General features: G+C 47.1%; 1 protein-coding gene across 1 annotated transcript in view; it reads right to left on the bottom strand.

Annotated features, from left to right (window-relative positions):
• Window positions 1-15,000, bottom strand: part of LOC308367389 (insulin-like growth factor 1 receptor) — a 60,519-nt gene that overhangs the window by 18,911 nt on the left and 26,608 nt on the right. Inside the window, exons 3-9 of the mRNA XM_080841291.1 lie at window positions 6,645-6,948; window positions 5,150-5,286; window positions 4,716-4,860; window positions 2,671-2,879; window positions 2,079-2,205; window positions 289-518; window positions 1-41 (exon numbers count right to left, since the gene is read on the bottom strand). The exon at window positions 1-41 is cut by the window's left edge and continues 127 nt beyond it. Coding sequence (XP_080697417.1) covers window positions 1-41; window positions 289-518; window positions 2,079-2,205; window positions 2,671-2,879; window positions 4,716-4,860; window positions 5,150-5,286; window positions 6,645-6,948 — 1,193 coding nt within the window. The remainder of the gene's footprint in view (window positions 42-288; window positions 519-2,078; window positions 2,206-2,670; window positions 2,880-4,715; window positions 4,861-5,149; window positions 5,287-6,644; window positions 6,949-15,000) is intronic.

Genomic DNA, 15,000 nt, shown 5'->3' with positions numbered 1-15,000 from the left:
GGAGTTGGAGAAGGCACGCATGTCCACTGGCATGGAGGGCTCTGTATAAAGCACAAAGACAAAGGAGATTAGTCACCACAGAATTATTTTTTTAATCTTTTAATTCAATGTCATTCATTTATATAGCATTAGGAAAAATAAGCATTATCTCAATATGCAGTACAGAACATATGGGCAAGGTAACGTCCAAGAAACCTCTTGGTTAGATCAAGTAAAATTCTTTGGCAAGACAACTTCAAATTACCCTATAGGGTAGTGGGGGCTGGAAAGTCTAGCCCTCTCTCTCACCTGACGCTCTGGTGCGCATGTAGACGATTTCACTCTTGGCGCCGTGGCTCCGGTCCTCTGCGAGCGTGATGGCCTTGATAAAGATGGCGTACTGCGTCCAGGGCTTCAAAGGGTACAGCTGCACCCCTGGGTCGCGGTTGGCGTCCTGCGGAGCCTCCACGTCCAGCATGTTCCAGCTGTTCGAACCACAGCCGTCCTGACCATCAAATTCTGTGATGTTGTGGAAAGGTCTGGAAGAGCAGAGGGCAACAGGAAGCTGAGGCACTCAGTTTGCCAGGTTTGTCTCAGCCTATTGATGACGCGATTTTGACATTTCAAGTTTCTCCCTAAGAACTCGCAGTAGAACGCAACCATTCTCTAAATATTAACCAAAGACATGGGGTGCTGCTCACGAGGTCATATTGTACACACTAGACCATACTAAAGGGTGCTGCTCACGAGGTCATATTGTACACACTAGATCATACTAAAGGGTGCACAGCATAGAGGGGTCATATTGTACACACTAGATCATACTAAAGGGTGCACAGCATAGAGGGGTCATATAGTACACACTAGATCATACTAAAGGGTGCACAGCATAGAGGGGTCATATTGTACACACTAGACCATACTAAAGGGTGCACAGCATAGAGGGGTCATATTGTACACACTAGATCATACTAAAGGGTGCACAGCATAGAGGGGTCATATTGTACACACTAGATCATACTAAAGGGTGCACAGCATAGAGGGGTCATATTGTCCACACTAGATCATACTAAAGGGTGCACAGCATAGAGGGGTCATATTGTCCACACTAGATCATACTAAAGGGTCATAGAGGGGTCATATAGTACACACTAGATCATACTAAAGGGTGCACAGCATAGAGGGGTCATATTGTACACACTAGATCATACTAAAGGGTGCACAGCATAGAGGGGTCATATTGTACACACTAGACCAGGCATACTCAAGTAGCCTTTTGTGGCCCGCGGGGTGTCTATTAATGGCCCTCGAGCTGTTTTGAAAAGTTGTTTTAATTATTAAAAAAAATAAAATAAAAAATAATCGCGCTGGGCGCTCTTATTTTGAAACCGCGCACCGCGATCTCAATACGAGGCTGGGGGTTGCAACGATAAACAGATAGCACTCCAGCCCACAGACCGCTCCAGCCCTCCCAAACTCGAGACAGACAGTCAGTCACAAAAATGGGCTGTCTGAAGGCTATTTTTTTTTCTTTTTTTTTTATCTTGAACAGGGTTATGTTTGGTTTTATTTAGTTATTTATTTTAATATATGCCCAAATTAAAATAATATTTTTATTTTAGGAAATATTTTTGTTTTTAATAAAAAGGAAATGTTATGTTATAAAATGTTGTAAATGTTATACATACGTTATATGATGATACGTTATCGGACGTACACGGTCCCAATAAATGGCCCCTTGAGTCACTGAAAACATTTTTTGTGGCCCCTAATCATTTCTACTTGAGTACCCCTGCACTAGACCATACTAAAGGGTGCACAGCATAGAGGGGTCATATTGTACACACTAGATCATATTAAAGGGTCATAGAGGGGTCATATAGTACACACTAGATCATACTAAAGGGTGCACAGCATAGAGGGGTCATATTGTACACACTAGATCATACTAAAGGGTGCACAGCATAGAGGGGTCATATTGTACACACTAGATCATACTAAAGGGTGCACAGCATAGAGGGGTCATATTGTACACACTAGATCATACTAAAGGGTGCACAGCATGGAGGACTGCCAGGGTCAGGGCAGGAAACACTTACGCCTCTTTGTAGAAGATAATGAAGCTGGCGTGGATGTGCTGATCCGGAGGCCGGTAGCGGTGCCAGGTCAGCGTGATCTTGTTGCTGCTGGTGCTGTTGGACTTGAAGGTCAGCTTGCCACTCTCACCTGTTAGAGAGGTGCGTACACGTACACACACACAGACAAAGAGATCAGTTTACCCCGGAGCATTTCTTTCATTTTTTTCTTTCTATTTTATTACTACAGCTACAGGTCTATGTGCTGTGGCCTCCAAACACAAACACATTTTTTTATTACATTCTAGTATGTGTGTGTGCACATGCAAGGATTTGAATAAGAAGTGAGTATTTGTTTCACAGTAGAGTGCTATCTATTTATTTCTATCGATTTCATTTGTTGACATTTACACTGCTGTTGAATAATCCAAGGAGAAAAACGAGTGCAGACACACACAGACACACATTCATCATCATGACACACAATATTCACCAACCACTCCATGCACTGCTCATACACATGCCCTACAGGAGGTAGGTGTGTGTGTGTGTGTGTGTGTGTGTGTGTGTGTGTGTGTGTGTGTGTGTGTGTGTGTGTGTGTGTGTCCGTTCTTACAGCTCGCACGGTCTCCATTGTGTCTAAAGTTGTCCTTCTCGAACTTGCCAGCGATGGCGGTCTTGTCCCACATGGTGCTGATCTCACTCATGCACAGCTTGGGGTTGAAGGAGAAGAGCAGCTTCCCCGAGCGGATGGTCAGGCTGTGGGAGGTCCAGTTCCACAGTTTCTCCAAGTCTTGGTTGTCCACAGCAGAGAAAGCGTACATGCTTCAAAGAAAGCACAAAACACACACTCAGAATCAGATTGCAAGGGTAGATTTTATGCAGTAATATTACTGCAGTATACATACACACACAGACCAGTTGCAAGGGGAAGACGGTGCTCTCACACAGACAGACACACATTTACACCTAAGTCCCTTATTTTGCGCTCTGTGTGTGTGTGTGTGTGTGTGTGTGTGTGTGTGTCAACCTAGCCTTTTCAGCATCCCCAGATGGACTGTAAACCCAGATAGACAGCTGTGATCATCAGTGGTTTATTTCAGTTACTTTAGTGTGGTTGTGTGTTTGGAGCCATCATCTCCTAAAGCACAGCAGCTTTGATACGCCATCGTCATGGGGATGGATCATGCTCACTGTATACATTATCACTGCATTCCGATAAGCTCAACATACAACAATGATGACAATTGCGGTCACATTCAAAGTGCTGTGAAGAACAGGAAATGCCACTGTGTCTGTATATATCCCGAACATTTGTTTGTGTGACTGTGTTACCTCAGTGTTTACAGCTTGAGAGGATACTGCTGCTTCTACAGGCATGAAATGACCCTGAGGGAAGGACCTCTGTAGACAACACTAAACTTCAGCTAGCCCTCAGCTCCCGAACCTGTCTGTTTCTGTGTGTGTGTGTGTGTGTGTGTGTGTGTGTGTGTGTGTGTGTGTGTGTGTGTGTGTGTGTTGTGTGTGTGTGTGTGTGTACTATTACAGGTTAACATATCCAGTTTGGCAAAACAGGCAATTGGAGCAGTGACCTCACATACCCACACACAAAACTCTCCATCTGGAGCTGTTACTATGGAAAAGCTTTCTTACAAGGGCATCACATCTCACTTCTTCAGACCCCAAAACATAGAAGCCCGAGTTGCCGTGGGAACCTGATTTGTGATGCTATGTGCTGTTTTGAGAACCAGAACCACCGCAAGTAAGCAGTAAGCAACTCTCCCTGCCTTCAGTACAGAAGGGACTGTGCAGGAAACACAAGAACTACAGAAGAACTGCAGAAGAACTAAAATTCACTTCGCAAAATCAAGCTGCACATATGCATGTATACGCATCATTTGGTCTTTGGCTGCTTTAGGTACTGTGACGTGGCCAGTGCAGGGCTAAGTGCTGGTCTGGTCTGGTGGTGCGTGCTGGGGTAGGCAAACTAAATGGATGGTGGTGATAAACTACAGCCTGGGCTGGGGTGCCCTCAAGGCACGTTCTACTGCCCCTCAAGGCACGTTCTACTGCCCCTCAAGGCACGTTCTACTGCCCCTCAAAGCATGTTCTCCTGCCCCTCAGTGTACATTCTACTGCCCCTCAAGGCACGTTCTACTGCTCCATAGAACAGGAAGAGGACTACGAAACAGTTAGAACTTTGGATTGCATTTGTAAATTAAAATGGAAGGTGACGACTGTGACGGAGAGATGTGAATGTCTGGAGCAGATAAAGGCGCGGTTAGGAGGCAAAGATGGCCAACACACACATACACACACACACAAAGACAGACAGCCACAAACATACACTCATACACTGATTACTGACAAATGTAGAGACGCAGTGGGCTTCGCAGTCAAGTGCCATGTCGTCATCCCAGTGTGGTTCTTTATTGATGTAACGCATGTATGAGTGTGTGTTCGTGTGTATAAATAGTGTGTGTGTGTGTGTGTGTGTGTGTGTGTGTGTGTGTGTGTGTGTGTGTGTGAGTGTGAGTGCATGAGAGACCAATGTTGACCGGAGGGGTTCCCATGCAGTAATCTTGGTATTAAAGAGGTACGGGGGGAGGGGGGGACTTTATTGACTAAGCAAAAGTTGCTGTGTGTGTGTGTGTTACATACTCTTCCCAGAGCTGTTCTCCGTTGATGTAGCGTAGGCTGCGGAGGAAGGAGAGAGACTTGAGCGTGTGCGAGTGGCGGATCCTCACGTAGCCCGTCACAGTCTCAATCAGACCCATGAAGTTCTCCAGCTCTGCAGTGATGTTAGCTAACAAGAGGGAGAAGTAGGGGGAGAGAGAGACACAGACACAGACAGGGAGACACAGGGAGAGATTGTTCAAGATGAACACTCAAACACACACACACACTTATATACACTCCATTTGATTCCATATTCCCAGTCCGATCTCAGTAAACAACTCCCAGACAGACTCAGTCTTGGGACGGAGCTGATCGGTACTGGTTTGGATCCAGGCTGTGCCTCTACCTGGACTGTTGTTCTGGGCCACGGAACCCAGAACTCACAAGGTGAACCGTCGTATGAGCGACGCACTCACCTCCTCTGCGGATGTTGATGTTCAGGTTGCCTTTGATGACGGTGCAACCCTTCAGGTTCTGGGCGGCGTTCACAGAGACGATGTTCTCCGACTCGCAGATTTTATCGCACACGCCATCACATGCCCGACAGAACATGCTGTTAAGAGAAAGATGAAGGGATGGGTAAAGAGAAAGAGACAGAGAGAAAGTGAGTGAAAGAGAGAGATGGAAGGGAAGAGGACAGAGATGGAGGGAAGAGAGAGAGAGAAAGTAAGTGAAAGAGAGAAATGGAAGGAGGGGAGGGGGGGGGAGTAAGGGAACAGGACAGAGATGGAGGGAAGAGAGAGAGAGAAAGTAAGTGAAAGAGAGAGATTGAGGGAAGAGAGAGAGAGATGGAGGGAGGACAGAGGGAAGGAAGTAAGTATTAGAGGGATGAAGGGATAAATAGGGAGAATATCCACCCAATTAGACATCACCAACATACAAGATTCATATCGTTTCTGATATACAAATCAACTTCTATATATGATTAAGAGAGGATGCCAGCCTTCTTATGAATGTGTGTGTGTGTGTGTGTGTGTGTGTGTGTGTGTGTGTGTGTATGTGTGTGGACATGAGTCTCAAGAGGCGCAAGCTGCGTAATACCTGAGGTCCCCGAGTGTACTTAAGCATAACCCTGCTCTGAAGATGGGCTTAAAATACTTACTAATGGATTTAAACGTCACATCCAGGCGCAGGCATATGCCACACGATGGAAGTCTGCTCTAGAAAATGCCTTTTAATAGGCTTATTGAATTACAAATAGCTATTCCAGGCTTAACATATGACCCTTGCAGGCCTGCTGGCGCAAGGCTTCCCACCACCTCTTTCTCCCCTTCAAAACACAAACACACACACACACACACACACACACACACACACACACACACACACACTGAGCTTTTGTTGTGCTCACCCACTTCAGAGTCATCCATTAGCTCCACATGCATGCATTTGCATGTATGTATGCCTGTGCGCCGGTGTGTGTGTGTGTGTGTACATACATACATCCATACATATCTGTAAATATCTGAGTTTTTGACTGTGTGTGTGCCATGCATGTGTGGGCCATGAGAGGCTTTGCTGGGAGAGCGGATTGCCCCTCTGGGTCCACGACCTGACCTCTACACATGAGCCGACACCTTCCATGTATTTAACTGGGCCAGGGTCACCAACCAGGTCACACACACACACACACACACACACACACACACACACACACACACACACACACACACACACACACACACACACACACACACGCCTCCTAGTGGCAGTCCTCTGCATCCGCCCCTTAAGCGCTCAAATACAAGAGGGTCTTTTCTACACAGAGAACCTTGGGTAGTCACTAAAGCCACCTGTGCCATCTCAAGGGGTTCTCAAAAGTAACCATTAGCTGTCACTTAAGGGGCAGACACATAGTAAGACAGGCGGGGGAACAAACAGTGGGTCTAAGGCGGGCATCTTGTCGGGCACCTTTGGCTTCCGTTGCGGGTGAAGCCCCGGGGGCAATCTTCCATGCACTCTCGCGCGTGGATGACGAAGCGTTCAGAGTCGGGGAGGTGCACGCGGGCGCACAGTTCCAACGAGATGCAGCGCCAGCCCTCGAAGCGGTAGGTGCCCGCCGGACAGTCCGCCACGCAGCGGCCCTCGTGGAAGTAGTGGACGCACGCGGCGCACGCCATGTCGCTGTCCGGGACCGTGCAGCTGCCCAAACACTGGGGGTGGCAGCACTCGCCCGCGTCCGTGCACGCCCGGCGCCCGCAAACTTCAGGACACACTGGAGATGGAGAGAGAAGGGTGGGGGTCGGACAGAGAAAGATCTGTTATTATCGTTTCTTTTATTGTAGCACTCTGCTTTGGCAACACTACATAAACCGAGAGAAGGAACGGGAATAAAAGAAAAAGAACTGAAGGAAAGCAGTGGAGAAAGAGAGAAAGACATGAAGAGGGGAAGTAAGAGAAGAGAGAGAGAAATTAAACAACGTTGTCCAGTCCTTTTGTTTATCGGTGTGTCCTTTATCCAAAGAGCCAAGCCACTGTGCTTGTAAACAAATACATCATTGCTACACCCTACACACACCCACACCGTACAAACACACCATCACTACCTCCACCCAATGTCCCAGGCCCCATCTGATGTGTGTGTGGAAGGGGTTGTTTGTTTGTTTACACAGGGCTAATTAGTTATACCATTACGCAAACAGTGCTAAGCTCCTTGACACCCGCCACCAGACTGGTGATACTGGTGGACTGGGAGATTACTGGCGCTTCACACACACACCAACACACACCCTCACAAACACACCAAAACACAAACACACACACACACACCAACACACACACACACCATCACTACCTCGACCCAATGTCCCAGGGCCCATTCTGATGTGTGTGTGTGTGTGGAAGGGGTGGCAGTTTGTTTGTTTGTTTACACAGGGCTAATTAGTTATACCATTACGCAAACAGTGCTAAGCTCCTTGACACCCGCCACCAGACTGGTGATACTGGTGGACTGGGAGGAGATTACTGGTGCTTCACACGCACACCAACACACACGCGCACAAACACACCAAAACACAAACACACACACACCATCACAACCTCCACCCAATGTCCCAGGACCCATTCTGATGTGTGTGTGTGGAAGGGGTTGTTTGTTTGTTTACACAGGGCTAATTAGTTATACCATTACGCAAACAGTGCTAAGCTCCTTGACACCCGCCACCAGACTGGTGATACTGGGTGGACTGGGAGGAGATTACTGGCGCTTCACACGCAGTGAAGTGTTTTTTTCTTCCCCTTTATGCACCTGATGGTCACCCCACCCACACCTTATATATATATATATATATATTTGTGTATGCTTACAATAAGTGCCTTAAGCTCCTAAGCTGCAGAAATGCTTTTCAACACTGGTCATAAGAACAGCTAAAGCGTATAGTATCAAGCGCACACACCCCTCCCTCCATGATGACGGACCACACACACACAAACAAGCGCGCGCAATGGCCACACACATCCATGACAGAGACCCTACTTAGTGGGAGCCCCATGGTAAACACCTTGGGGATCTCTCTCTCACACACACACACACACACACACACACACACACACGTCACAATGTTTGTCAAGTTACATAACTCCAACTCCAACATCCTCCAGTTATTTCTCTAATGTTCACATTTAAATGAACACATAATCCTACACAAACAACATGACTTTAATAAAAAAGGGCTGAGGGCATAGAGCCCCCCCACACACACACACACACCTTTAACCCGAGCTGATTCCCTTAGCAGATCCATGCGAGCGCCTCAGACTCATCCCAAGCCCAGCGCACTACTCAGCTCTGCTCCGGGTTTTGCAGGCAGCCCAGCCAGGCTCCACACACTGCAGCAGCAGCAGCAGCAAGAACAGACTGGCCCCAACGCTATCATCTTAAATAGGAGCGCATTGTAACGGGCTGTGCAGTGCAGAGCACAGGAAAAACTGAATCAGGCCAGGACCCAGAAACACACACACAAGCAGAGAGAGAGATTGTTTGAGAGGGAGTGAGAAGGGCAGACTGTGTGTAAGAAAAGGTGTGTGTGTGGGTGTGGGTGTGTGTGAGAGGGTAAGAGAGAGAGAGAGAGCGAGAGAGAGGGAGAGAGAGAGGCTTAGACAGAGAGTGTGTGTGTGTGTGTGTTTGAGAGAGAAAGAGACAAGAGTGTATGAGAGTGAGGGAAAGAGAGGCGATTGTGTGTGTGTGTGTGTGTGTGTGTGTGTGTGTGTGTGTGTGTGTGTGTGTGTGTGTGTGTGTGTGTGTGTGTGAGATAGAGAAAGAAAGAAAAACAGACTCTTGGCTTGTCTGAGGGAGTGAGTGTGAGGCTTATGGGAACTCCAGAGAAAGAGGAGACTCAGCAACACACAAACTCTCTCACTACTGATTTAAAGGAACACCCACACACAAGACACACACACAGACACACACAGACACACACATAATCTGTCTGAAAGTAGACAAACACACATAATCATGTAATCTTACAGACCCATACACACAGTCAGTCTCTACTCTCCAGTAATTTAAAGGGACACACACAGAGCCTGTCTGCAAACTGGTAAACAAGCCCATGTGAGTCACTGGTAGTTTTCCACTCATTGGTAGGGGGGCCCTTGTTACCCTATACTGCACTGCACCGGGTGGGGGGGGGGGTCTCGATCTGTGTATCAAGTGCACCTGTTTACTCTCCCCACACACACACTCTACCTCATCAGCAGCACAGGTGTGCATCACCAACAGAAGCCGTGTATGGAGGTGGTAGAGGTTTACATCCTCCCAGCCCCTCCCCTTTTCACAGTCTCACACACTCAAAGGTTGCTTGTAAATGTGTGTGCTTTAATAAACAGCACTGCGGTTTGCCTTATCAACCAAACTCACACACACACACACAGACACACACACACACACACACCAGACCATTGTTAGGGCAATGTGTGTGTGTGTGTGTGTGTGTGTGTGTGTGTGTGTGTGGGATGGGATGGAAAAGTACTGCATGCTGCTGGTGGACACACACACTGAAAGAAAGAAGAAAAAAAACACAACAGAGGCCAACAAAAGAGCCGAGTGACCCCACGCTCCTGAAAACACAGCCAGGACACAACATAATTCCTGTCATTCCTGCATACGCACGTGCACACACACACACACACACACACACACACACACACACACACACACACGCACACACACGCGCACACACACACACACACGCAGACAGACAGACAGACACAACACAATTCCTGCACATGCACAGACACACACAGAAAGACAGACAAACACACAGACACCGGCAGACAGACACATACACACACTGCTGCATGACCTCCGAGTTAGGGTGTGTGTGTGTGTGTGTGTATATGTTTAAGGGGTAACAAGAGAAATATAAGGGGGGGGGGGCGTTGTGTGTAAGATGCATAAATACTAGAGTGCATAGCGTATATCCGAACATGGAGAAGAGTATGAAATAAACAATATGAAGATGACACTTGGTCTTACCTTACATTACACTATAGTGAAGAACTGATGCCAGACACATTTCTCCATTACCATCAACATTCTACAGTAGTCACCACAAAGTTCACCAACCTGGGTTTCTCGTCTACTGTATTTAGATAAAGCGACTGACTTTTTGGTTAATTCAGTGATTCCTGGTCATCACCGACTTAAACATGAAATTAGAAAAAAATAATGAATGGAAAAGCTTGAGAGCTCGAGAACTACGTTCAACCCCTAATGTGTGTATTGTCTGAGCAGAACCCAGTAGATGATTTGTACACTCCATGCAGAGTGTGCGTGTGTGTGTGTGTGTGTGTGTGTGACCGTGTGAAGGCATGCGTGCCATTTTCCAACGACAGCCGCTGGTCACAACAACAGCCTGGTTGGCTGCTTCGGCACATGCGCACAGCCACGCACACACACACACACACACACACACACACACACACACACACACACACACACACACACACACACACACACACACACCCCCGTAACAAACCTAAGAACACAACCACACACACCTTCCCCTTCCCTTTATTTATCCTCTCATCCCATCTCATTAGTTCTATTACAGACACACACACAGCCATCAGTAGACACATTGACATTTTACTAGCTGATCAATAGGTCTAGAGGTTGTTTTTATTTATTTATATTCGGGACTAAACATACGGGACCGAGGCAAGGTGATACAGCACAGTACTGCTGACTCTCTCACACACACACTCACAGTTTGGTGGAAAGGCTGGTTTAACTATGTGCTCACAACAACTGATAACTAGATTCCCAGTGTAAAATTGACGAGTTCAGATGTGACAGCTGCCATGACAAAGGTTCTGTTCTCACGGCTCTAACAGGTTCTAACAGTTACTTCCATGGGCTTCTCACTCTTTTGTAACAGCTGTGTGTGTGTGTGTGTGTGTGTGTGTGTGTGTTTTAATGGTCAGATCCCCAGACCAAGAACAAAGGAATAACACACTTAGTGCACAATGTGTACACACACATCTCAAATATCTGTGCCCCCCCCACCCCTACCCCACACGTGCGAGTGAGATGGGGTTCCTGTAAATGTGTTTATAGGTGTGGACGTTTGCATGCATATTTGTAGGCTGTGTGTGTGTGTGTGTGTGTGTGTGTGTGTGTGTGTGTGTGTGTGTGTGTGTGTTCACTGTGCTCCAGTACGGCTCAGATAAACAGGTCACTTTGACTGTTTGGCACATAGTGTTCCCATGCTCTGCCCTTTTTCCCCTTTCATTCCCTCCCTCCCTCTCTCTCTCCCCCCTTTCTGTCACTCACTTCTTTTAGAATGTGCAGAAGCATGAAAGGGAGAGAAGGTATGATAGTGTGTGTCTGTGTGTCTGTGTGTGTGGGGGGAGAAAGTGACTCACTACATAATCTATGGCATGATTTTTACATGACTTACTCCAGTACACACACACACACACACACACACACACACACACACACACACACACACACACACAAACACAAACACCCTTGTGAGTGGTATGGCATCTTCAGGAATTCCCTGCAGAAAGATCTTCAAAAATGATGTATGAGAAATAAGTGTCTGACGAACACTCAAGACGGCATGTCAATAACCGATTCCACCAAACACACCTTCACTAGCCCAATAGAACGGAAGGGAGGGTGCTACACACACAGACAAGGATTTCAGCTTATTGGGGAAACAACCATTACAGTGGCAACGTTCACTCCAGCTCCATCGTACACAAGACAAATCTTGGAATCGTTTGTAGACTAATATCTCTCTCTCTCACACACACACACACACACACACACACACACACACACACACACACACACACACACACGCACACAAAAGAGATGTACGTTTTTGAAGCCCCTTATTTCTTGCCTTTCCATGTGCACGTAGCTCTCCCTCTCGCTCTCAAACACACACACTTACTCACTCACTCTCTCTCTCTCTCTCTCTCTCTCTCTCTCCCACCCATCTCCCCTGGGTCCTCTGCACATGGTCTGACAACACCCAATAAAACTGAAGTAATGACGTCTGTGCACACACACTTATGAGAGTGCTTTGAAATACTTCCAGGAGGAAAATAACATACACATTCTAATGTATGCGAGCCCTATCAAAGCGGTTTTATACACACACACACACACTCACACAGACCTATTTCAGTATTTTCAAATTCTTCCAGGAGTAGAATCACACACTCGCACTTAAACATGTGAGCGGTTTCAAAGCTGTTGTGTGTACACACACACACACACACACACACACACACACACACACAGACACACACACAGACACACACAGACAGAAACACAGAGAGCTACTGCAGAGGTGTCTGGCGGGCTGCAGCACAGCAGTTGTCTGGCTCCAGTCAGTGCCTCCAGCACATGCAGATCAACAACCTGTGTGTGTGTGTGTGTGTGTGTGTGTGTGTGTGTGTGTGTGTGTGTGTGTGTGTGTGTGTGTGTGTGTGTGTGTACACCAGAGAAAGAAGGCCATTCTGGTGCTTTCATAAGCGTGGTGGCCTCCGCGTTCTGGCTCAGAGGCCTTGCATGAATGAATGCCGTTTTGTCCGCCCCCACCCCCATCCAACCCTCAATCCCCTGCCCCCCTCCCCTCACAGGGCTAACGCTGTGATAACTTCAGTTGTACTGTACTACTGCATGGCAGAACACAGCACCGAGGATGCTGGATGCTAGCTTGAAGGTATAGTAGGCAAGTTCCATTTGTCTGCAATTGGGACATGTTTTTTTGCTTCTAGCACTGAGCTAACCTCAGTGCTGCTGTTAAGTCTGAAGTATACCTCCGTAGACAGAGACAGACACGGTTACGTTTAGGTCTGCATGGCGCAAACTTAGTCACCATGAGTCCAAAATGTTGTGCCCCCAAGTTTTAAAATCCATTTGCGCTATTGATGCATCCAGCAGATGCTTTTATCAAAAGCAACTTACAGTACGCGCACACACACATAGAGATGGGGAACAGGTACTTTTCTCAGCTCTGAGCTCACTGCAGACTGACTTTCATCTGGAGTCACCATCAGCTGAAATGTGACACATATACTGGAACGTGGAACACGACCAGCTAGATGTGTGTGTGTGTGTGTGTGTGTGTGTGTGTGTGTGTGTGTGTGTGTGTGTGTGTGTAAATGTGTATGTGTGTGTTTGTGTATGAGTGTATGTGTGCACAGGTTTGTGAATGATATGTACATACATGCCTGCCTGCCTGCGTGTGTGCGCGTGTGCGTGTGCGTGCGCGTGTGCGTGTGTGCGCGTGAGTATAGGATGAGCTCAGAGCTGGGAATAGCCTTTCTTCCTGACTGGCTGACTCTCACATTAACACGGGATCTGCAGAGAACAGCTGATGGCCAGAGATGGGGTCACACACAAACACAAACACCCTTACAAACACAAACACACACACTCTTAGAAACACACACACACACCCTTAGAAACACACACACACACACACACACACAAACATTATGCTCACTCTCCCTTACAAAACACCCATCACCCATATACACTGTATTATATTATACAGACATAGCCATAACAGACAGAAACATATCATGCACACATACAAACACACACATAAGATCAAATTACACTTAGTCAAATGCCCACCCACACACATAAACATGCTCAACCACACACACATCCACTGCAGTTACTGTAAGGATGTGTACCTTTGTGACTGCTGGTTGTCCACAGGTCAGCAAAAGTTTCTCAAACACAAACGTGCATTCTCAGCAGCCCACAAAGGCGTCTTATTTACACTTTCCACTTGGTCATGATCTTCACAAATCAGTTTGTGACCCATTTGCCTTAAGCAGAGGTTAGTAAGTGTGTATGTGTGTGTGTGTGTGTGTGTGTGTGTGTGTGTGTGTGTGTGGGCTGAATCAGAAGAAGTAGAAGTAGTAGTACTGTAGTGTGTTACAGTAAACACGTACACGTGCACAGAGCACGGAGTGACACAAACAGACTTGTACATACACTGACACGCTCTTAAACGCTTGCGCGCGCACGCGCACACACACACACACACACAGTGACGAGCAGGCGGGCACAGTGGATTAGTCGTCTGAAACACTGGGCTTGATCCTTGTACCAGACAGGTGTTCCGTCTCTGGCTGGACAGAGCTTGAGAGTGTGTAAAAGTGTGTGTGTGTGTGTGTGTGTGAGAGAGTGTGAGAGAGAGATAGAGACTGACTCCATTAATTTCCGTTAGACGGGGCTAGCCCTGGAGGATTATCTATGTTTAGGATTAAGATTGAGTTGACATGTCGTCTGAACATAGAAATCAACCTTGCAGAGAGGGAGGAAGAGAGAGGGCCGGAGAGAAGGAGGGAGAGGGACAAAAGGAGAGAGAGAAGGAGGCAGAGAGAGAGATAGACAGAAAGCATACCCACGTGCAATTGACTCAATAACATAACCTTATAAATTTCCACTACCTTTTCAAGGCGAGATGGAGAGGACAGACAGACAATGGAGGCAGTAAATAGAGAGGGTCAGAGTGTGTGGGCATGTATTAAGTGTGTGTGTGTGTGTGTGTGTGTGTCAGCACTGCTCTGTACTCAACTAGCTTACAATAACACGCTGAGGTGGATGAAATCACACAGTGATTTGTGTTAGCATTTTCACAGCAGTTGGGCTAGCCGCAGGTCTCATCAGCAGCAGCAGTGGAAACACACAGCTCTTTTGAATGTGGTACCTTCTTTAACGCAAAGAGCATTTGTAACTGAGAAAATGATCCAAGTAATTGGAGCAAGGAGGACACAACAGCAG

This window comes from Sprattus sprattus, assembly GCF_963457725.1.
Source record: "Sprattus sprattus genome assembly, chromosome: 6".
In the NCBI taxonomy this organism is placed as follows: Eukaryota; Metazoa; Chordata; class Actinopteri; order Clupeiformes; family Clupeidae; genus Sprattus; species Sprattus sprattus.
This window is presented reverse-complemented; position numbering and strand designations above follow the sequence as displayed.